The 24,032-nt window shown below is 36.9% G+C and overlaps 1 protein-coding gene across 3 annotated transcripts in view; it reads right to left on the bottom strand.

Moving 5' to 3' along the window:
- Positions 1–870: 870 nt before the first annotated feature.
- IQUB (IQ motif and ubiquitin domain containing) overlaps positions 871–24,032 on the bottom strand; it is an 88,573-nt gene continuing 65,411 nt past the window's right edge. For all 3 annotated transcript variants that reach the window (XM_020966395.2, XM_020966397.2, XM_020966396.2), the window contains 3 exons: positions 23,058–23,306; positions 12,620–12,805; positions 871–4,737 (listed from right to left, as the gene is read on the bottom strand). In XM_020966395.2, the coding sequence (XP_020822054.1) occupies positions 4,498–4,737; positions 12,620–12,805; positions 23,058–23,306 (675 nt within the window). In that variant the 3' untranslated portion in view covers positions 871–4,497. The remainder of the gene's footprint in view (positions 4,738–12,619; positions 12,806–23,057; positions 23,307–24,032) is intronic.

Genomic DNA, 24,032 nt, shown 5'->3' with positions numbered 1-24,032 from the left:
TATGTAGATATACCTTCCACTCTGCCTCCATGTTCAAGCATACCATTTCCACCCCATTCTTTAAAACCCTTACTTAACCCTTCTTCAAGCTTGCTTTACTGCCAAGCTTCTAGAATTATCTGCTCACTTTCTTTATTTCTTTATCACCTTACTCATGTTCAATCCCTCATAATCAGGTATCACTCTACTGAAACTCTCCACTATGAAGTTACCAACAAGCTTGACTTCTAAGTCTTTTCTTTTTTCCTCATACTCCTTGACCTCCGCAGGCTTTTGATGCTTTTGATCTACTCCTCTTAGATGCCCATCTCCCCTTGGCTTCTGTAACACTACTTTTTCCCCTGAATTTCTTTATACATGTCTGACTGCTTCTTTTTTGTCTCTGTAGTCATCCTGGTTCTTCACCTCTCACTCCCTAAAGACTGGATGTACTGGCCCCTCTTCTTTCTCCCTTGGTGATCTCACCAGTTCAAATTATTTCAAGTATCATTTCTATGCTAATGATTCCCAAATCTACAAATCTAGCCTTCACCTCTCCTCTATGCTCCCATATTACATCACCAGCTGCCTGCTAGACATTTTCAACTAGTTGTTCAATAGTTATTTCAAACTCAACAAGCACAAAAATGGAACTTTTCTTCCCTCTTAACCTCACCCCTCCTTCATACTTTTTTTTTTTACTGTTGAGGCCCCCATCATCCTTTCCAGTTACTCATGGGTATAACCACAGGGACATCCTTGCTATGTCCTATCCCTCAGCTCTCCCATAGCAAAGTTGATTTGTTGACTCTACATCTATGCCTTTACCCCAGTCCCTACCAGCAGTTATGAGGCTTAGAGGATGTTCAACAAAAGAAACAGACAATCCAGTAATGCATAAAGCAATAGGAATTTTATTATGATGCTTTTTAAAAGACATATAAGAAGAAGGTCAGGGCATAAAACCAAGAGCATGGGAGAACAGGGCTAATGAGGGAAGGAAGTTTGGGGCAAAGGATACAATTAGGATTCAGCTAATGGAGAGAGGGCTACAACCGGCCCTCAGTGCAATAGTCTTCAGGCCACAGAAGAAGAAAGGGAGTCAATGATGGTCTTTCAGAGACTTTCTTCAGACTTGACACATGCTGTCCATCTCTCAATGCTCCATTTCTTCTCATCAGTGTGGGGGATAACTAGGCTTCTTTTACCTTTACATAAAGGCAGCTCATCGACACAGTCAAAGATCATGGTTTTAAGAAGGAAGACATGGTTCTCACTCAGGTGCATCTTGTTGATTTCCCACCTCTGATGTCTGATGTTACAGGCAGGATAATGCTAGATATTAGCTATGAGCAAACAGAGTACGAGCATGGGGTATGGAAGTTTTCAGAAAATGTCAGGAAGAAAGGATGAGTGGGGTAGCATTCCCCATGACCATGGCAGTGTTAGCCTGTCCTAGTCCCAAAAGCTCAACATTTTTAGACTATCAAAATCTCTCCCATCCTTGCTCTCCACCCACAAATTCAGAACCTTATTACCTCTCACTTGGGCCACTGCAATAGTCTATTAATTGTCTCCCTATTGCTAATCCACCCTCCACACAGCTACCAAAATAATATTCCTACAGTACAAAGGATCATGTCTTCTCTTCTGACTCAAAAACTTTCAATGTCTTCCTTTTGCTTCTCAGATAAAAACTAACTATTCATCTTTCTACAATCTGGATCTAGCCTATCTTTACAGGCTTATTTCACATTCATTCCTTTTATGCACTCTTCATTCCAGACAAACTGGGGGACTGAAGTCCCTAAATTTGACATTCTTTCACCTCTGTGTATTTGATTATGCTGTCATCTGGAAAGCACTCTGTTCACATCTTAGAATTTTCTCTTTCAAGGTTCAGCCAGGTGGCACTGCCTCCAGGAAGCCTTCCTAATGCACCCCTCCTTCACCAAAGGTAACACAAAAAATGGCCTCTGCCTTCAAAGAGCCTTAATTCCACTGAGGGAGAAACAATATGTGAGGAGATAAGTAAACAAAAAATAATGCAATTTAGAAGTAACATTGATAAACTGAATGTGCCAAAGGGTTGGTGAGCAAAATGGTGAATGATTCTGAAACAATGGCATACATTGTTTGAAAAAGAAAAAACTTAGGGGAACATGGGCCCTGTTCTCAGAGAAGATGATGGTTTGTCATATGGATGATGGCTGGTTTTGATTGGTTCTAGATAGCAGAATTAGGATCAATAAACAGAAATTACAATGACACAGATTTCAATTAGGTGATATGAATTAACCAATACCATCACAATCTCAGAAGAATGAAAACTGCTGGAGCCCCAAAAGACAATCCAAAAATAAATGACTGGCATGGCAGCAGCATATTACCAATAATGACTTCAGGGAAAAAGTGGCATTCAAGACCCCCTCAAGCATATGTATGATCAAAAGAGAAGGTGGCTTGGTCACATATAAGAGTGAGGGTCAATATAGACAAGTCCAAGTATTGTACTACTCTCCACAAAATATTAAAAGACCTAGAAGGAAAGCCTCAAAAAGGGTTATTTAAGGGCATGAATAGGAATCACACAGGATTAAATATCAACAATAAAACTCTGCCACCATCTAGTTCAACATACACTTGAACAAGAAATCTTTCTGCAAAACCTCTGATAAGCTGACACCTAGCCTTTACTTAAAAACCTCAAACAACAGAGAACCCACTACCTACTAGGACAACCCACTCACTCTGAGATACCTGTAACTGTTGAGAGTCACTGAAACCATCACTGTTTGGAAATCTGAGTGTTAGACATTACTTGAAAGTCACTAGTCAGGTCGAATGCAAAAAGGGGTTACTGGCTACCTCATAGTGTTACTAATTTTGAGCAAACGTACACTTTACTTTATGCAATATAAATGTATTCCTGAACTATGTGCAAATGCCTGAGTAAAGGTGTAGAAGTTTATTTTTATACATCAAATCAGCCTTTAAATAAACAGTGGGAAATGGAAAATTAAAGTAAACCTTTTGTTTAATCTCTTTCAAAAGCAAATAAGGACATATAATTTCATCTAGATCATAAAATCTGATTTTTTAAATATTAAAGTATTGTTTGTAATAGGAAGAATGTCTCTAGATGTTTTCAGATAGGCCATGTCAACACACATGACAGCAGAACAGTCTTATGAACTTTTGCTCAAACTAATCAATGTGACCTTACTTCAGATAAGAAGGTTAAGAGTATTGTAGAGATAGACCTGCACAATCAACTGGATTGAAAATCCTAGATGAAACCATTCTTCCACAGTCTACTTAGACACATGGTATCATCACCATCACTAGTCCCTGGTGTCCCCATAGTACCATACAGTAGAGAGTTGTGAAAAAAAAAATATGCTCTCTGTTCTCAAAGAGTTTAGAGTGGGGGCAGTTAGGTGGCACAGTGGATAGAGCACCTGCCCTGAAGTCAGGAGGACCTGAGTTCAAATCTGATCTCACACCAAACACTTGACACTTACTAGCTGTGTGACCTTGGGCAAGTCACTTAACCCCAATTGCCTAATTAAAAAAAAAAGAGAGAGTTTAGAGCGATGGTGGCAAAAGTGCATTATATAAGATGCTTTAAAATAGCACGTTATTGTTTTACTTGTCTTAATGCCTTGCTAGTCATTTCACTAGTACCGTTTTATGCTTCTTCACTATTTGGGAAAGGAAAGTGATTCCACGAGCTATTGGTTAGGTGGTAAATATACTGTGTTCCCAGTGAGTCCAGGAAGCCCTGGCAGTGACAGAGGAGAACTTCAGAAGAGTTCTCAAGGAAGGAAGGTATTTAATAAACAAGGAAAAGTTCTACTTCAAAAGTCTCCCAACGCTCCTTCGAGATGAGCAGGAACAGTGATTATGTGTATTAGACAGATGAGGAAACTGAGAAATAGAAGATAAAGTTGGCAAAGTCTCACAGTAAATAAGGGAAAGAATCAAAGAAAGAACTCACATGTACTGGTGTCAAAAACCAAAATCCATTATGTCTAATACAAATAAGCCAAGTTCATTCATTCTTCCTATGAAACCCTTAACTACTTTAAGATGTCTGAAAAAAAAATGAATAAAAACATGATTTGGCATACAAGTCAGAGGCACTGTGGTGGAGTAGATACAAGGATAGCAATGCTAGTAGTACCTAGCTCAACAAAATTCTCATGACGCTGAAATGAGATAATTTATAATGTTCATAAAGCACTTTGAAAAAATTTTAAAGCATTAATAAATATCAGTTTTCAAATAATGAGACGGACACATTTTCTTTTTACTTCAAAACACTGCATATAGTTACAAAAGCTGATTTTGAACTAATAGACCAACATCAAAACATTTGATGTAAGGATGTTTTATCTTCATAAAACTCATCCTACTCCCAAAGATAAGTAATTAAGAAATGCTACAAAAAAGGCATAAACCCTTTCCTTTACTTGCATTATAATTATGTTACTCAATTAGTCACAGAGGAAAACACTAATGTGGAAGGCATTCTGCCTCTGTATCCTTAGGTGTAGACATCATTGTTTCCTTATCTGTTTCTTCCTCTGTTTGGTTACTTTCTTTGTCCTTTGTTTCATTACTTTCTTCCTCCTTTGCTTCATCTTCAGTGTCATAAACATGTAAAAATGCAGCCATCATTGGAATCTGAGAAAAATAGTTCTTAGCTAGAATGTGCTTATGTTTGATCTTGTGAATAAACACTGGTTCATATCCCTGAAAGAGAAGAAAATCCATATTCTGTTAATCGTCGCAGACATTGTTTGCTAGGTCAAAGCAGTAGAAGTGACCACTGATGTACTGAGACCTTGATATTCAAATCCATTTCTGCCTTCTCCAAGAAGACATTATTTCCTTAACCTGGATCTGTTCCCATGTGGATGATGGGTAAAAACTCCATTTCTTTTCTGTGTCTTACTACCTTTCTCGTTCGATCTTCAAATCAGTGATAGAGGCAAACCTGACTTTAGGTCAATGTAATAATTAGATACACTTGTACATTAAGCTTTGGGGGCACTAGGGCAGGGGTATAAACTCAAATGGGGGAACGGGGAGACCACTAAATCATATAGAAAGACCCCTGCAAGCCAGGCCCTGCATTGACTTAGAGAACCATATGTTAATGTTATTTATGTTTTACTGTATTTTTATTTATTTTGTTAAATATTTCCCAATTACATTTTAATCTGGTTCTGGCTGGCACTGGAGAGTGTTGCTGAAACCTATGGGCCCCATATTTGACACCTCTGCTCTGGGGAAAATCATTTAGTGTTGAGGGGCTAGAGATAAGTGATCTGAAAAGTTAATGAACCTTCTACAAGGGACTAAGTAACCTGCAAGAAGGGAATATACATACTGGGTGAACTTGTCTAGCTGTCTGGGCTATGTGAAGAAGAGACAAGAACACAGGGCAATAATGGGAAAAGGGACAGTTTCTAACATTGGACCAGAAGTCAAGAGACTCAGGTCTTCCATGAGCTGAGTTATGTGATCTTGAATAAGTCAGTTAAACTTTCAAGAGCTTAATTTCATCTTTTGTAAATGGATGATCTTTGAAGGCTCTTTTCAGCTCTATAATTCCATGAAAGAAAGGAAAAGAGGAAGGAAGGAAGGAAGGAAGGAAGGAAGGAAGGAAGGAAGGAAGGAAGGAAGGAAGGAAGGAAGGAAGGAAGGAAGGAAGGAAGGAAGGAAGAGAGAGAAAGAGAGAAAAGGAAGAGAGAAAGGAGGGAAGAAAGAGAAAGAGAAAAAGGAAGGAAGGGAGAAAGGAAGGAAAGAAGAGAGAAAGGAAGGAAAGAAGAAAGAGAAAGGAGGAAGGAAGGAAGGAAGGAAGGAAGGAAGGAAGGAAGGAAGGAAGGAAGGAAGGAAGGAAGGAAGGAAGGAAGGAAAGAAGGAAGGAAGGAAGGGAGGGAGGGAGAAAGGACTGATATGAATATGCCCCTATAAAGTTTGCAAAATGCATTATATCTATTATGTCATTTAAGCCTCACAATAAGACTGTGAGGTAGGTGCTATAGGTATTATTATCCTCATTTAGCTGCTGAAGAGACTAAGGAAGAAAGAAGTTAAATAACTTACCTACCTCATAAGAAGCAAGAGTTTAACCGAAGTCTTCTTGATACTATCTCTTGTTAATCAATCAATAAGTATTTCCTAAGTGCCTATTATGTGCCCTGCACTGTGCTAGGGCACTAGAGATATAAAAACAATGAATGAAACAATCACTACTTACAGGAAGTTTATATTCTTAAAGGGGAAGCCAACAAGACTTATACAAGTGCAGATGGAATAAACATGCTGTCTATCCTTCAAATATGTATCCTAATGCTAGAAACTCCTTACCAGTCCATCCTTCACAAAGTAAAATTAAAAATACAAACACAGGTCTGATCATGTCCCTCTCCTTCTCAAAAAACAATGAGTGGTCCTATCCCTCTAAGATAAAATGCAAATTCCTCAAGTCTGACATTTAAATTGGTTAGTCATTCTGCAGTCGTATCTGACTCTTCATGACCCCATCTGGGGTTTTCTTGGCAAAGATACTGGAGTATCTAAATACTAGCTATTATTACTTTATATTTTTCAAAGCGTTTTCCTGTGTGTTGCCTCGTTTGAACTTTGCAGTAATGATAGGAGGTGAGCAGTATAAATGTCATACTCCTCTTTCTACAAAGGTGAAAAGGGAATCCCAAAGAGGTTAAATAATATGCCCAAGGTCATACATTTCATTGGGAGAGGACAAGAACCCCAGACCTCAACTAGGCACTCAGGGTTTTCATCGGAAAGTATATCAAAGACAGTGTTTGATAAGCAGGATCCACTAACTGACTGAGAAAATAAACTGATGTACATGAATGTGATGGAAGACTATTTTGCTGTAAGAAATGAGGAAAGAGATGATTTCAAAGAGACATAGAAAGACATATGAATTTATGCAGAGTGAAATAAGAACCAAATTTATATACTATAGCATCAATATTCTTTTTAAAAATTAACAATTTTGAATTAAAGCTAGAATTTACATACAGTGCTTTAAAGTCGGCAAAGCACTTTACAAACATTATTTCATTTTGTCCTCACAATAATCTTAGGAGGTAGGAAGTATTAATATTCCCACTTTACAGATGAGGAAATGGGAGGCAGACAGAGGTTAAGTGACTTGCAGAGAATCACAGAACTAGCAAGTGTCTCAGGTCAAATTTTAAATCAAATCTTCCTGACTCTGACCCAGCATTCTATCTACTGCATCACTTTTATAAAGTGATAAAGAGCTGAAGAAGGAAATGAGCAGAAGTAGGAAAACAATTTCCATAATAACAACACTATAAAGACAAACAACTTTGAAAACCCTAAGAACTGAGATCAATACAATGACCATCCATGATGATAAAGAACCAATGATAAAATATACATGCCCAGGGCAGCTGGGTGGTGCGGTGGATGGGGCACTGGCCCTGGAGTCAGGAGGACCTGAGTTCAAATCCAGCTTCAGACCAAACACTTGACACTTTCTAGCTGTGTGATCCTGGGCAAGTCACTTAACCCCAATTGCCTAAAAACAAAAAAAAATAAAGAAATATACATGCACCTACTTTCTGATAAAGAGGTGCTTGATTTAGCATACAGAATTTTATACATATGTGTATACATGTATATATGTATATCTGTGTATATGTATATATGTATACACACCTATATATTCCTTGTAACAAACATACAGTCAATACATACACATATATGTGCATTTATTTTTATCTCTATATTTCTATATAATCAATTGGTTTTGCTTGACTACATATTTGTTACATGGAATTTGTTTTTTCTTTTCTTTTTTTCTAATGAGATGGCAGTGGCAGGGAGAAAAAAAAGATCTCTGTTCAAGTAAAAAAAAACTCACTTAAAAATAGAAAGCTTAGGAGTGCCACAGATAGGGAACGTTGCATGAACTTTTAGATGCCATCACTTTTTTGTTAGTTTTTGCTTAATTGTTTTCTTTTGTTACAAGAGAGTTCTTATGGAGTAGGAGTAATCTGGAGGTATTTGTAACATAAAAAATATACCAATAAAACTTTAAAAATAAGTACATAAAAATCAAGTTAGAAAAACTTAATTTTAATACCACCTGGGTAGAACTTCAAGTGTATCAAGTAGGTAACCAGTATGCATTAGTTGGCTAGGAACTTGACAACAGTAAAGGAATCTGACCATTAGACCACAGTAGGAAGAAATAGGTCTGGCTGGGTGCTAAGTGCTAAGCACAAAGGGCTTGTGTGGAGAGCTGCAGTTGAGGGTAAAGAAGCCTAACATTTCCCACAGTGGGGTTTTCTAAACCCAAAAGCACATGCATATGTTAATAGGCCAACTATCAGGAAGAAAAAGTATTTAACCTTTTCAGGGGAGAATAATTAAGTGGTACCTATTTGTGCTAGAAGGCACTGGACATCCAATTAAAATGAACAAAGTTGAGATGGACTTTGAACAAGCAGATTCACTTCCTTGGGGTCATACTGAGTTGAGAGGGTGAGGACAGGAATATCGGGGATACCAAATACAGGTTGCAACTAGAACTCCAATTTTCTATCTCCTCTAATCCCATCCCCAATTCACTATAAATCATACTATCTACTACGGAGAGGCTTCAATGTTTTGTTTTGGTTTTTTCTATGTAAAAAAAAATTCATAAAGCAGAAGTCTTTCTGTATATATTTTTCCATCTCCTTATCATGATTACTGGCCCTCGTTCAAGATTAATTCAGTCTCTGAAAAAGGACGTGATTATTCTTCCTAAATTTTGAGTGGGTAAATACAGCCTATAAATTAAGAGAAGCCTGGAAATACTTAAATCTGCAACACAAAGATAAACTGAGAAGACTCCTTCTTGTTCCTTGCCTAAATTGAATGTAAATGCTTATATCACAGTGGCCTCAAACCATAATTATAGGAAATATTTTGAGGCAGCCTGACTTGGAGCCTCAGCTCAACTTACAGAAATCCAATCACACTGGCATCTTGAAATTAGAAATGCACACAAATAGAACATTTAATTGGATACTGCAGTAATTAGATTAAATACTCAAAGGGAGCCGTGCGGATTAATTGAAGAAGCCCTGGAATCTCAGCACTGGGAATGAGGTTCACTTCAGCCCTATCCTAAATGAGATGACGCTGATAGTCTTGGCTACATTTCTGGTTGATTAAATGTTTATGAGGCAACCTGGCTTATTAAATATAATATATAACACTACTGTAATCTTTATTTCATTCCCTGTGGAGAATACAGAAGCACGGTGCCATGGAGAAAGCTACGGACCTAGAACTGCAAAATCGGCTGGGAGACATGGCTTCATCATTTAATAGCTCGGCCACTCTGGGGTCACTGAACTTAGCCTCAATTTTCATTTTCACAGAACTCGCCCCAGCATTCCCACCAACCCTTCGGGGTGGTAACGATCAGGGAGGTGATCTACATGATGAGGTGAGGAACCTGTGGCCTCAAGGACACATGTGGTCCTCAAGTGTGGCCCTTTGACTGAATCCGAACTTCCCCAACCAAAATATGGCCTCAAGGCCACAGGCTCCCCACTCTTGTATGTGAACATCCTTTTAATCCTAAAAGGATGCGGATAGGACCTAGATCTGTTTCCCTTTCTACCAATGTACCTCAGTACCTTCTCTGAAACTCAGAGCCAACTTAAGGCATTGCCTATATGGAGGGTGAGGCCACATGTGGGTCCGAACCAGGGCCTCCCGGCCTCAAGGCCAGCTTTTTGCCCACTATGCCACAATGCCTCACAGAATGTCAGAGCTAGAAACAGCCTTAGAGTCCCTCATTTTAGAGATGAAAAGCCTCTGAAAGGGAAAAGGATGTGTTCAAAGTGGGTTACAGTAGGGGGTAGGAACAGAGTCTAAGCGTTAACCCACTGCACCCTCCTGACTCTTAAGAGTCTAGTGAAAATAAACTTTAAATTCAATTTAACAAAAATATATTAACCACTTCGGCATCCCCAAACCGACACACCTACAGCAGGCAAATAAGAAAATGTTCACAATGAGTACTATTTGAAGAGCATTTTCTTTATTTTCCCCCAGGTGAGATCTTTCATGGAATTACCAGCAGCTGAGATTGAATCAATGGTGGGCAGAGAACGCATCTCAGCTGCTGAGGGGCCAAACTTCCTTCTAAATTAAATGCATGAATCCTCTCATCTACAGCCTTCAGGGAAAGAGTTCCCTTGGAAATCAACAGGGACTCTCAAATCTGTTCATCAACATGTTCCACCAATTTCATCCCTGACTTCAAATTTGGAAACAATAAATGTTATTTCATTTTTGCAATACTTCTATCGTTTATAGTAGCAGGAAGCAAATGCATAATGAGGCCGCGAGCCTAGGTGACTACACTAAATCTATATTCCATCACAATGATTGCCAGTTAAAGTGCAGTGTGTCAGTGTAATATAACAAAACTTACAGTGTTCTCCATTTTCAGGTACTCCTTTAATGACTAAACCTCAGAAAAATAGATGCAAGGGTTCATATTTACAAAACTTTTTTTCATTTACAGAGTTCCCATTCTTAATACAATGAGAACCGTCACAGGGGAGCATTCATATTTCAATCAATTCTGGGATATTTTCATTTCATTTTCCATAGTCTGTTGTGTAAATTTTGGTATAAAACCTGAATCTCCAGAGCACTTTTTAAAGAGATTGCCCCCAAGGGTAAGAAGGTAATTTATCCTGCGGGGCTGATTTAATCCTGGGTTTCTAAAACTACCAATTAGCATTGCCATTTAGGGACTCTTCAATTTTAGTTGTCTTAACAAACCCTGGGTAAAGAAGTGATAGACAGCATCTCAGCCACTGCCAGTCTGTGCTGGATCTGAACCACTGACCCTGAGTTATTCTCCAGCCTTACTAGACTTCGGAGCCTTCCTAGGAAATGCTGTCCTGAGGAGATCTTTTAGACATGGAAAGAATGTCATTTGCTATTACAAAAGGCTCAATGATCCATGCACAGATATACGAAGTAGATTCAGAAAACAATTTTATACAAGCAAAAACTAAAACATCTGTGTAAGAACTTTTTCTACATCTCCTTTGCTCTTCTTCCCACACTCTATGGGCCAGACACTTTCCTCATGCGTGATGTTCCATCTCCAGTCTGTGCCTTTGCAAGGGCTGTGCCCACCCCTCCCTGGAATGCCTCCTGACTCCTCCCCTTAGAATGCCCATTTCCTTCAAAGTTTAGCTCAGGCTCCACCTCCCTACAGGAGGCCTTTCCTGATCCAGCAGCTCGAGCCTGTCCCCTTGTCAAAACCACCTGGTGTTCATTTTGTACGTACTTATAAATGGAAATGTCGCCTCCCCAGAAAGAATGGCGACTCCTTGAAGGCAGGAGCCGCTTCATTCTCACTTTCCCATACCCACAGCTTAATACAGTGTCTGGCCCATGGTGGTGATTGATATGTGTTTGATGAGCGAATTGTTGTCATTTAAACACTTGTTATCACTATTTAGAACTGGAAGGAGGAAAATGTTGTGCAGATCTTATATGTAAGATATATATATATGTATGTGGGTGGGGTTATATATATTGTGTATTGATCATCAGAAAATGAAACGTCAGAAAAGAGAAGGCAACACGGTCCAGAGGAAAGAACACTAGCTTTAGAGTCACGGGACCTGGATTCAAATCCTACCTACCTGGTTTCAAATGACCACCTGTGTGACCTTAGGCAAGTCACCCTCCCTGGGCCTCAGTAAAATGAAAGGATGGCTCCTCATGTCCCCTCATATTCTAGATCAATGAAGCTACAGTCCTCTACCTGCTTTTAACACCTATGAACTAGTAGCCCTTCATGACTCTGAAAGTTTTTCCCTATCATATTCTCATAGCAATACTACAAAGACAGACATTATTCCCAAACTGCTGATAAACATAAGCACAGACAGATTGCACCACAGAGGGCATCAGAGACAGAGGCAGCAATGTGTATTGGTGTCCTTTCCCTCCCTCTGTATTCAAGCTAAACAATCTTACTCTCTCTTCCCCACACACGGCCTCCATCTTGCAGCTCCGTAAGAGTTTGCACATGCCCAGCATGGTTGGCCTCCCTCCTTGCCAGCACTTCACACAATTTCTTTCTCTTCTTGCAAGACTAACTTGGACACCACCTTCTACTGAAAGGCTTTCCTGACCCCCCCAATTACTAGTGCGCTACCTCCCTAACTACACAGTATCAACTACTTTCTATATTTATGGTTTTTCTCTTCATAGTTATTCTATATGTACTTATATACGAATTTGTCTCCCCCATTGTAACCAAAGTTCCTTGAAAGCAAACAATTAACCCCGGGCAAGTCACTTAACCCTGACTGCCTCACCAAAAAGCACCAAAAAAAAAAGTGAACAACTCTCTGTATTTGCTTTATGAGTGATTATTGACTGACCGGTTAACTGTCTTAAAACATAGATACCCATAAAGATTTGGGAACATGCATTTAGGATGCAATTCATTTTAACTTCATTAAAATTATCTAACAGTTGCCCCCAAGCTGCCCTTTAATCTTTAATTAAATGACACTTCAATCTTTCTTACCTCTTCAAGGCTCTTCATCTTGAGATGAACATTTGCTTCATCTTTAGTCAGGAGAATACAGTTCCAAGGGGCCCATTCCTCTGTTCTGTCCCATCTGACAATGACCAAATCACAGAGATCATTCCAGGCACTGAGGGCTGACTGGGAAGCCCAAATGTTCTCAATCAGGTACTGGAGATCTTGTAGCTAGCAATAAAAGCAAATCTGAGAATGAATGGCTACGCTTACTTTTGGTGATGAAATTGGTTTTCTAGCTTTTATGTTACATAAAACAGTTTGATTTTTATTTTTTCAGCATATTCTAAAAACATCTATCACTCAGAAGAGCTGTCCAGTGGCACAAAGCCCCTTGTTTTGAATGAAAATCATTATTCTTTCTATCTCTACAATCTTATTTGTTCAGTGTAACAATCCTACCTGCCCTTAAGTACTTAGGGAAAGTGATTATTTCTGCCAGAAGATTATGATAATAACAACAACAATAACTTCCATTAACATAGTCCTTTGAGATTTACAAAGCATTTTACATATTCATGGGAGACTAGCCACAACCCTGGGAAACCTGTTCTACAAGTGTTATTATCACCACTCTACAGATGAGGAAACTGAGGCTCCTTAAACTGAGAGTTTAAGTGGCTTGCCCAAGGTCACACGGTTAATAAGTGTCCAGGCTCAGATGTGAATCCAAGTCTCAAGCTCAAGTCCAGCACCGTTCCCCTTACACCACTCTAAGTGGTACATATAAGTGTAACCAGTTATTATCTATGAGGCATCCTAAATTTGTTTAGCACCTGATATTTTTCCAGCAGCTAGGCAGGGCAGTCGATAAAATACCGGACCTGGAATCCCAAAGACTCATCTTCATGAGTTCAAATGTGACTCATTTACTTGCTATGTGACCCTGAGCAAGTCACTTAACCTTATTTGCCTCAGTTTCCTCATCTGTAAAATGAGCTAGAGAAGGAAATGGCAAAGCACTCCAGAATCTTTGCCAAGAAAACCCCAAATGGTGTCATGGAGAGTCAGATACGACTGAGTAACAACAATCCAGAGGAAATCCCTGGGAATATTACTATTTCTAAATTGCAGATGAAAAAAATTTAAGTACAAGACTGTGACTTGCCCAGGCTACAGAACCCAGGTATCATGATCTTTCTATCATATTCTGTCTCACTGAATGACTCCTAGTGGTGAAGAACAAATAGGTAGGACAATCATTTTGAGGCATTCACATTAGTTAAGCATTTAGGTTAGCTTGAAAAATCTATAGCTAATAATTTTCTACTTATCCTTCATAATTTGAATCACATATTTCATATATTTATTTATAGTTATTCCTTTTTCTCTAAAACTAAGTCTAAATGTCACTTGGCTTACAATGAAATCCTCATCACATCCAGCATTAAATAGAGAGCCCAATCAATGCTGGGGGAGATGGAGACTGCCACACAGTCAGCCCACCTCCTTTTCTATAATACATCTCTTTGAAGAAATCTCTTATGCCACTTCTTAGGTATAAGCCATGGTTTCTATACTGCAGCCTTTGCTCTCTGGGTGACCTGTAATTCCAATTCTTCACAGCTTGCTTTGCCTCATGACTCATGGCTATATGGCATCATCAGAAGAATACTTGTGTTTAAAAAATACGCATCCTTGCAGGGAAAAGCTTGTGGTCATTGAAAGTGTTATTTAATTTGCCAAAAGCAATCCACCTGCTTCTTTTCCACCTCTTCAATGCTGGGATCAATCATTATTCAACTGTAATGTAAGACATATGACTACTTCAATGTACTATTCATTCAAGTACACACCATGGTCTGGAAAACAGGTATTTTCAATCCACCTAGGTTTTCCTATCTATACTATTAAACCAAATTTTTTTAGGAGCCTCTGTAGGAATTCAGGTATTAATGATATCCACAAACTATATTTATATCTGAGAGATTTCATTGAGTAGGAATCTTTCTTTCTTTTTCACTTAATAGTATTTTGTTTTTTCCAATTATATGTAAAGATAATTTTCAATATCCACTTTCATAAGATTTTGAGTTCTGAGTTTTTTTCTCCCTCCCTTCCTCCTTCCCCAAGATGGCATGCAATCTGATATAGGCTATATATGTACAATCCTATTAGACATATTTCCACATTAGTCATGCTGTGAGGGAAGAATAAGAACAAAAGGGAAAAACCACAAGAAAGAAAACAATATGCTTTGATCTGCATTCAGACTCCACAGTTCTTTCTCTGGATGTGGATAGCATTTTCCATCATCAGTCTTTTGGAACTGTCTTAGATCCTTGCATTGCTGACAAGAGCTCAGTCTATCAAAGTTAGTCATCGCACAGTATGGCTGCTACTGTGTACAATGTTCTCTTGGTTCTGTTCATTTCACTCAGCATCAGTTCGCGTAAGTCTTTCCAGGCTTTTCTGAATTCTGCCTGCTCATCATTGTATTCCAATTACATTCATAAACCACAACTTGTTCAGCCATTCCCCAATTGATGGGCATCCCCTCAATTTCCAATTCTTTGCCACCACAAAAAGAGCTGCTATAAATATTTTTGTGCATGGAGGTCCTTTCTCCTTTTTTATGATTTCTTTGGGATACAGACCTAGTATTGCTGGATCAATGGCACAGTTTTATAGCCCTTTGGGCATAGTTCCAAATTGCTCTCTAGAATGGCTAGATCAGTTCATAACTCTACCAACAATGCATTAGTTTTGGTAATTTTCCCGCATCTCCAACATTTATCATTTTCTTTTTTGTCATATTAGCCAATCTGATAGATGTGATATGGTACCTCAGAGGTGTTCTGATTTGCATTTCTCTAATTCATAGTGATTTAGAGCATTTTTTTTCATATAACTATAGACAGCTTTAGGGAATTATTTCATTTGAATTCTGCTGCCCTGGACATCCTTCATGACAGTGGCAAACACTTTTGGTGAATATACATCTCTGTTTTATACCTCACTTAAAATCAGAGAGTTGTGGAACAAGTTTATCTGTTTTATTTATCATGATATATATCTTGTCAGAGTCTTGACAGATGCACTTTACAAAATTAAATGCTTTTTTACATGTTTTTCAGCAAACATTTTATATTCTCTCTATCTTTCAGTGAATTTGTGACTATGAAGATGTGGTTCACTTGCGAATATCATTCACAAAATTCTGTTTGCTTGCATCTCAAATTTTCCTCACGGATTATCTTTAATATATGTATGGATCAGTCTCATAAAACTAGTACTAGTGAGATAATATTCCATAACCTTCTGGCCTGGAAAAATGAAACTACTCTAATGTCTCAAAGAACAAAGACATGGCAATACAACAACATTCAAATAACAAACAGTTATTCAAGTTGGTCATCAATTAACCTGATGTCTTTTAAAATTTTACAATTATTATCTAAGATCTAAGTTATTCCCTTACACATTAAAAGATCTTCAAAATTTTGTAGGAAAAGAATTGAAACTTGAAAAGAAAACTGGACAAGCATCTTCTCAGCGTTGAAAGGATTATTAATAGTATTAGTTAATAGTAAAAATATCAATAACATTTAAAGGTGGTGATAAGTGATAATTTGCTCTTATATGTCTCTTTCAATATCTTTATTCTTTCCTCACTATAATATGGAACAGAATTCCATATCTATTATTTTTCATGTCTTAAATAAAGGCTTTATCCTTCCTATGTTTAATTGTATTTTTAATCTCTTCTCCATTGTCCTTAATTTTGAAAATATAGAATGAGAATACTTTATCTCTCTAAAAAAATTAAATTGTTCATTACAGTTATCTTCTCAACAGGCCCTCTAGAAAATATATATATATATATATATATATATATATATATATATATATATATATATATATATATTTTTTTTTTCCCCATGAATGACTTGGATGCACCAGTCCTTAATCTGTAATCTCGATTACCTGGATCCTATTTAGCCACACAAGATTCTATAAAGTACAATAAAAACAATGACTGTCCATGTGAGAGCTATTACCAAGATTTTTAAATTAGTCACTCACTCATTGACCCTTTTTTATACTTCTCTCCTCATAAATGAGTTTTCATTCTACCTTTTTAGTAGTTAGGATCTCTGTGTTAATTAAAATTCAAATATATTTAAATATATTTTAAATATCTGCCTGACAATAAGCATTTTCAAATGAATGAATGAAAATGTAATTTTATATCTCATTCCACTAGGTCTAGCAATACAAGCATAGAATTCATATGCATACCAAATTGCAACACATTAGAAATAAGAGAAAAAATTTAAATTATTATTTACTTCAAAAATCTGTGGACAAGATAAAAGAAATCTAAGACCTGAGTTCAAATCTTACCTCCAACATTTAATATCTATGCAACCCTGTGCAAGTCACTTTACCTCTTAATCACTTAACCAGTTTTCTCACCTGTAAAATGAGACTAGACCCAATGACTTCTAAAGTGTCTTCTAAACCTATGATTCTATAATGATCTTTTTTGATATTGGCTTTAAAAAAAACACAAAATTAACAAAAACAGACTTTTAAAAATCTGGGCCCATCATTTGCTATAGTATTCCAGTAACAGATAATCCAATATATACTAAACGCAATATAGTAATCCAATATATTAAATGCAACCTGAATACCTGGTAATTACTAAAAAGCAGAAAGCACATTGTGATAGCAGTGAATATGGTAAAAAATCTAAAGGCTACACCTGAGTTTTTAATCTACTATATATTTCTAATTATTCTCAAAGTATATGTTTGGTTCATCTTCCTTCTTTCTAGTTAGCTGTGTTAATCTTGTGTCAAAATATAAAAACTGAGTTGAATTGTTACATGCACATTTTTAAAGCAAAAGTGCTTCATTTTTTAAAAGTGTCAAAATGGAAACTGATAGGAAGATCTGCTATGTGATGAAAAGAACAAATAATTTCAGAAGAGAAAAAGTTTCAAGAGGTAGCCTACAAAAACAGATTATATTGGAAATGACTATAATAATAATACAGCTACTTATTTTCTGTGGTTGAAGCCACTATTAGGGATAATGGCACCTTACAGATAATCAAGGTAGGCTAGTCCATGATCAAATACCTCCTCTGAGCCAAAATGTTTTCCTTCTCCATATTTTGTTTCATTTTTATTTTAACTGGTACATGTTTGTAGCCAATAGGTAATAAATGTGATTGTTGTAAATGAATTTTATCATTATATATGAAAGTTATACTACACAAATTGTACTTGGATGGAATAAAATAATTAAGAATCAGTACCTTTGTTTATAAATTTATTTTGCTTATTACAAAGTTAGAAGACTCTGCATAATATTTTGAAACTAATTTCAAAATATTTATTTTATTCTCATTTTTGTATTTTCTCCCATTTCTTGTGAAGCTTCAAAATAAGTGTTTTATTCTTATTTTGTGACAGAAAAAACAATCAGATGAATTAAATATTTTATGACAAAAATTATACTGATTCTTAATTATACTCATGTAAAATATGCTAGTACTCCACTGCAATAATGATTAACACTTTACTAGTATATATTTACCAATTAGTTATACAAGGTAGTTCTTTGGAATGAAATTTAACCTCTGTGTTCCATATAAAAACAAACATTGTCAGAGAGGGCAGGGGAAGATTCCAGCATTGGGTGGGAGGTTGGACCAGCTACCTTTAAATGTCTTCCCAACATTAATATTCTATGATTCTAATTAACAGTGGTCCAGTTCTCAGGACCCCAGTAAAGGCAGCCCAAACCTAATAAGCAGTGATTATACTTTGAATCTTTCATATTAAGAGTATGAAAAGTTCCAACTTTGTAATAACACATATGTGTGCATGCATATATATATATATATATATGTGTGTGTGTGTGTGTATATACACACGCATATATATGTAACTTTGAAAAGAAATCTCCCTAAATTATTAATAGCAAAAAGTTGAATACAATCTGTGTGTGCCCAAGGATTGGGGTATAGCTGAACAATTTATGGCATATGAATATAATGATGTAATATTGAACCATGAGGAAAAATGAATAGGAAGAATTCAAATATATGAAGAGTTATAAGAAACTATACAAAGGAAAGAAGCCAGAACCAAAAGAATAATATACACCTTGGATCTCATCATGGTATGAAGGAAACCTTAGGTTCTAGAAGGTTCTGCCAGTAACAGGTTTTGAAAGGGTCTGCCAAGCTGTAAAGTCTTTGTGTATAGGCCCATTAATGGAGCATCAGTCTATCACCTGAGCACCAGGCATGATGTGTGTGAAGAAGCTCATCACTAGAAAACTGGTTGTCAGATAACACTTTTTTATCATAGCAATTTATGAAAATTATATACTAATGTATGGAGAGGCTATGCTCTCTATTTGTCGAAGGAATAGCCACATTAATGAAATCATAGCTCTTTTAAAGTATTGAAGGAAAGTAGTATTTTCTAAATCCTACATTTTTTCCCCATTAACAAGAATGGCCATCTTTTCCCATTTAGTATTAAATGAGACTGATTACTTTTAATAGTAACTGTAAATTACAGAGTATCTCACCTTGTCCAAGTAGCTCTGCGTGCACAAACTTCATTGATGAAGTCAGTGCTACATGAGAAATGGCTTCTATTAAATGCTGTTAATGAGTCATCAAGTTTAAATTCTAGAAAAGTCATTTCAGAACTTCTCTAACACTCTAATTACATTAGTGGCAGGATCTGAATTTTGCAAAGCCTGCAAGGAAGTCATGAAGACACCAAAATTTCCAGAATAATACATATAAGAGGGATGCAAGCTAGAGCCACATATACATAGTCCACAAACATCAATGACCTTCTTACAGGTCTGGAGAAAGAATTCTTATAAAAGGCAATACAATGATGAAAGTGACAATATTTGTCAGTCTAGAAAAAAAACCCTAGAAGAACACTTTGTTTTTATATCTCTAGCTCTTAGCACAATGCCTGGTACAAAGAAGGTGCTTAATAAATGCTTGTTGATTAATTTACTGATTGATGCTACCAAGAGGAAATAGTTTAAGAAGATACATATTAAACTATAAACCTAATAGTGTGCTTGCTAATACATAACCTGAATTTTACCAAATGTATATCCTACTTTTTTAAGACATGCACAAATTTTAAATTATCTAAGAATGCTTTTGAATGCACCTTATAAGGAACAATAAACTTATAAAGTGAAATTAAATATTTTTAGGAAGGAAAGTGCAAATTTACCCATTTTAAAAAGAAGGAAAATATAAATTATGAAAATTTCCCACTGCTATTGTAGAAAGAAATTATCATTTTCAGTTTACATTTTGCTAGTTCCCGGAATTAGTCTACCACATTATGATACTGCATTGGCCAAAAGAGTTAAATGTATACATAAATATGCTTTAAATTTTCAAAGATAAGCTATATACATAATATCAATCATTTCAGTCCTCTCCTTTCTTCTTTAGGATGCAAAAACACAAGATCCTTGAAGGTAGGGAAAATTTCTTTTCTAATTTTGAATGTCTTCCAGTTCCTAGCTTAGTGTTTGACACACAGTAAGTGTTGAATAAATTCTTCTTCATTTATTAATTCATTTACCCTCTGCTTGAAGACCTCCACTGAGAGGGAAGCCATTACTTCTCAAAGAAACCCATTTTCCTTTGGGATATCTCTCACTGTTGGGAAGTTTTTTCCTTATATCAAGTTTTAATTGGCCTCTCACCAATTCCCATCCACTTCTACTTCTGTTCTCTGGGGCGAAGCAGGACACTATTCCTCATGATAGCCCTTCAAATGCAGCCATAAACACTCCTTCTAGATCTTTTTTTTTCAAGCTAAATACCTCCAGTTCCTTTAACCAACCTTTATGTGGGGTATTTTCTCATCCTTTCACCATCCTGGTCACCCTATTCTGGACACATTCTATCTTCTTTATGTCATTCCTAAAATATGGTGACTATACCTAATCACAGCACTCCAGAATTGGCAAAGTAAAGTCCCTTGCTCTGTATGGGGGCGGGGGGGGGGGTGGCGAGAAGACCCGTGATGGCAGTATTTGCTTCTTTAGTCCTGTTGACTCATAATGATCTAGCTAAGTGACTTTGACCTTTTTCTGTTTAACTTGCTAGCAATACCTTCCTCACCATCTCTTTGTGAACTTGATTTTTGGAGCCCACTTTTAATGATGGATATATCCAATCATGGTTATAGATTTGCACTAAAACTCTCTCCTATCAGATCTCTTTTGTGACTATTAGCAGATGTTGTTGAAATGTCTAAGCAGGAATTAGGCCTCTAGGCATAGAATTTTATTAGATTATGATCTTCTCAAGAGCTGTTTTTCAATTTTACATCACCAGGACCTAACGCATGCTCAGCATGAAATAAATTTTGGATTGACTTGGACAGAGAATACAGATAAATGGAGGCTGAATCTGAAAACCTGACCTCATTAGCACTCTACACTAACAAACAACTGAGCTCACTGCATTGCATGTTGAAAAGTATTTAATGCAGGGCTGTCACATGAAAGGAGAGTGGAATCCATTCATTCCTTTAAGTGTTTGAAAAGCATTTATTAAGTGTCTACTCCATACGGAGGCACTGCCACATTCCTTTGGCATTCCAAGGCAAAGCCCCCAGTGTGGCTCAAGTTGACCTTTCCACCTTTATTTCCCAGGACTCCCTGAGATGTACCCTCCAGTGCAGCCAAATTCAGTTACTTGCTGTCCCCCACAGATCAGCACTGCATCTCCTGCCTTCAGGCCTTTATCTAGATTGTCCCTTTTGCCTGGAATGTACTTCCTCCTTATCTCTGCTTATTAGGATAAAAATACCTTCCTTGGGAAGCCTTTATTGATCTAGTTGCCAGTGCTTTCGCCCTCCCTAAATTGTATTGTATTTCTCGGTTTTAAATGCTGTATTCCCTAATAGAGAGGAAGCTACTTGAGGGCAGAGTTTGATTTTTGTTTTCTCTTTGTATCCCTAGTGCCCAGCATTGTGTCTCTGCATAGAGCAGACACTTAATAAATGCTTTAGAAATGAAAGGAATGAATGGATTCTCTCTCCTTTCATGTGATAAGCTTGCATTAAATACCTGAAGATAACTATTGTGTTCCTGCTACATCTTCTGTTCCTTGGCTAAGACTGAGATATACAAATACCCAGGCATGTAAACATACAACAGGAAACCTAGTCTTGTGTTTTATTTACTTTTCAAGGTGTAATACAGCGAGCTCCACTGTTTGTCAGTGCAGAGTGCTAATGAGGTCAGGTTTTCAGATTCAGGCCCCATTTATCTTTATTCTCTGTCCAAGTCAATCCAAACATTTATTTCATGCCAGGCATGGTATTAGGTCCTGGTGATAGAATGATGAAAAACAGCTGTTGAGAAGATCATAATCTAATACAATTCTAAGACTAGAGGTTAGACACTTCAACTGCTAATAGTATTTAAACCTACAGGAAATAGGAAGCCTTGAGATAGGTTTTGTTCAGCCTCAGAGGACGCAACTAGGAGCAATGTGTACAAATTACAAAGAGGCAAATTTAGACTTGATTTAAGGAAAAACTTCCAATAATCAGAGCCATGGGAAAGTGGAGTGGGGCACCTCAAGAGAAAGTGGGTTCCCTATCTCTGGAGACTAGATCACCTCCAGCCAAATGACCACTTGCACGGTATGTTGTAGAGGCTATTTCCTTCTTTTCCTTCTTTCTTCTTTTTTTTTTTTAGGCATAGAATGACTGCTGAGGTTCCTTGAAATTATGAAATTCTGTGATTCTCTGACCGTACTTGCTGCAGCTATGACTAAGTCTGCGTGATTAGATGAATCAATCATTTGCCAATAGCCCTGACTTGATCAAATGTGAAATGAATGAATACATCTAGGGCATACAGAGTAAGATATAATATATTTTCTGCTACAATTAGTTACTACAATGTATTACTTCATTTCACACGTAGTAAGTAGTTTACTTTCAAAGAGTAAATTCTACTTAATATTAGTGAGCATTTGAAAAAGAAGGCTATTTCATAAATTGCCCTCACTTTACAAAACAAAAGCTGCCTTCCTTCTTGAGGATTGACTTTCTGGGTTAGAGACAATCAATTTCCAAAACATAGGAAGGTGTAAGTCTATATAATGCAAAGGTATAGAACAAAGATCACCATATGATGGAGAGGATATCATGCCTACATCTATTCCTTCCGAATGGAGTCAAAAGAAAGTGGCTCAAGAATTGTGCACACTTCTCTAGAACTATACATACACCCAATCTACGTGGCAAAAAACCAAGAACACTGGTTCTCACTCCAGAGTGTTTCTGATTGGTGTTACTATCACTCCATTTCAAAATGCTATGTAAAGAGCCAAGCCAAGGAGAGACAATCATCTCTATGACCAGTCACTAACGGATGATACAGATCATACCTGCATCAGGTAAGCAATCTTAGAATCATCTTCATAATCAGCTTCTGATTGATAGAGCTGTTTGAGTAAAAACTTGTATTTCAAAAATGCTTCACGCTGTCGAGCTTCATTGTCAAGCATACAGCACTGACGACATCTGCTAACATGGTAGGAAGTGGATGAAATGGAAAACTCTGTAGATGGCAAATACATCTCACAACTGCGACAAAAGTAAACATTTTTATAAAACTTTGTTGGATCTGGAGGAACCTAAATGGAAAAATTGGAAGATTTCAATCTTAGGTCAAACCACTAGCTCTGATAATTTAAAAATCCTAAGAGGCCATTAATGATCAATATACGCACTGATAGTTTGCATATTAAAATGGTGTTTCAACAATATTTGCAGCTCTAGGAATTTTTTTTATTTTAAAACTAGACACTAAAGCATTTATGTTTCAAAAAGAATAACTGTTTAAATACTTTAGATAAAGGAATCTGTCACCAATTATTAAGAAAACAACAATTTTCTGTGAAGTTGATATGGAAATACATTCTCTTTTAGGAATGATAATATATTTACAAAATACCTTATAATTTTCAAAATGCTTTCACAACAACTTTCTGTTTAATGGATGGTAGGTATAAATATTTCCATTTTACAGATAAGGAAACAGATTCAAAGAAATCAAGTAAACTGTCCTAGATTGGAGAGGTTGTCATGAATGAATAAATGACAAAGCATTTATTAAGCTTTTACTATGGCCAAAGTATTGTCTAAGCAATGGGCATGCAAATGAAAAAAGTTAGACAGTTCCTTTCCTCCAACAAGCATGTTGGAGAATGCCTTCTACGTACCAGGTACGAGGGAGAAAACACATACAGGTTAATAAAGGATGAAGAATTCTTCCCATTCTATGCTGAGGAGACTATAAAGCTAAAGCTATCCTGCAAATAATTAGGTTCATGGTCTTTAAGCTAATCAGTGAAAGGGCT

The sequence above is a fragment of the Phascolarctos cinereus genome, unplaced genomic scaffold (assembly GCF_003287225.1).
Source record: "Phascolarctos cinereus isolate Bilbo 61053 unplaced genomic scaffold, phaCin_HiC Scaffold_1;HRSCAF=81, whole genome shotgun sequence".
Classification (NCBI taxonomy): Eukaryota; Metazoa; Chordata; class Mammalia; order Diprotodontia; family Phascolarctidae; genus Phascolarctos; species Phascolarctos cinereus.
Note: the sequence above shows the minus strand (reverse complement) of the source record. Positions and strands in the feature narration are given on the sequence as shown.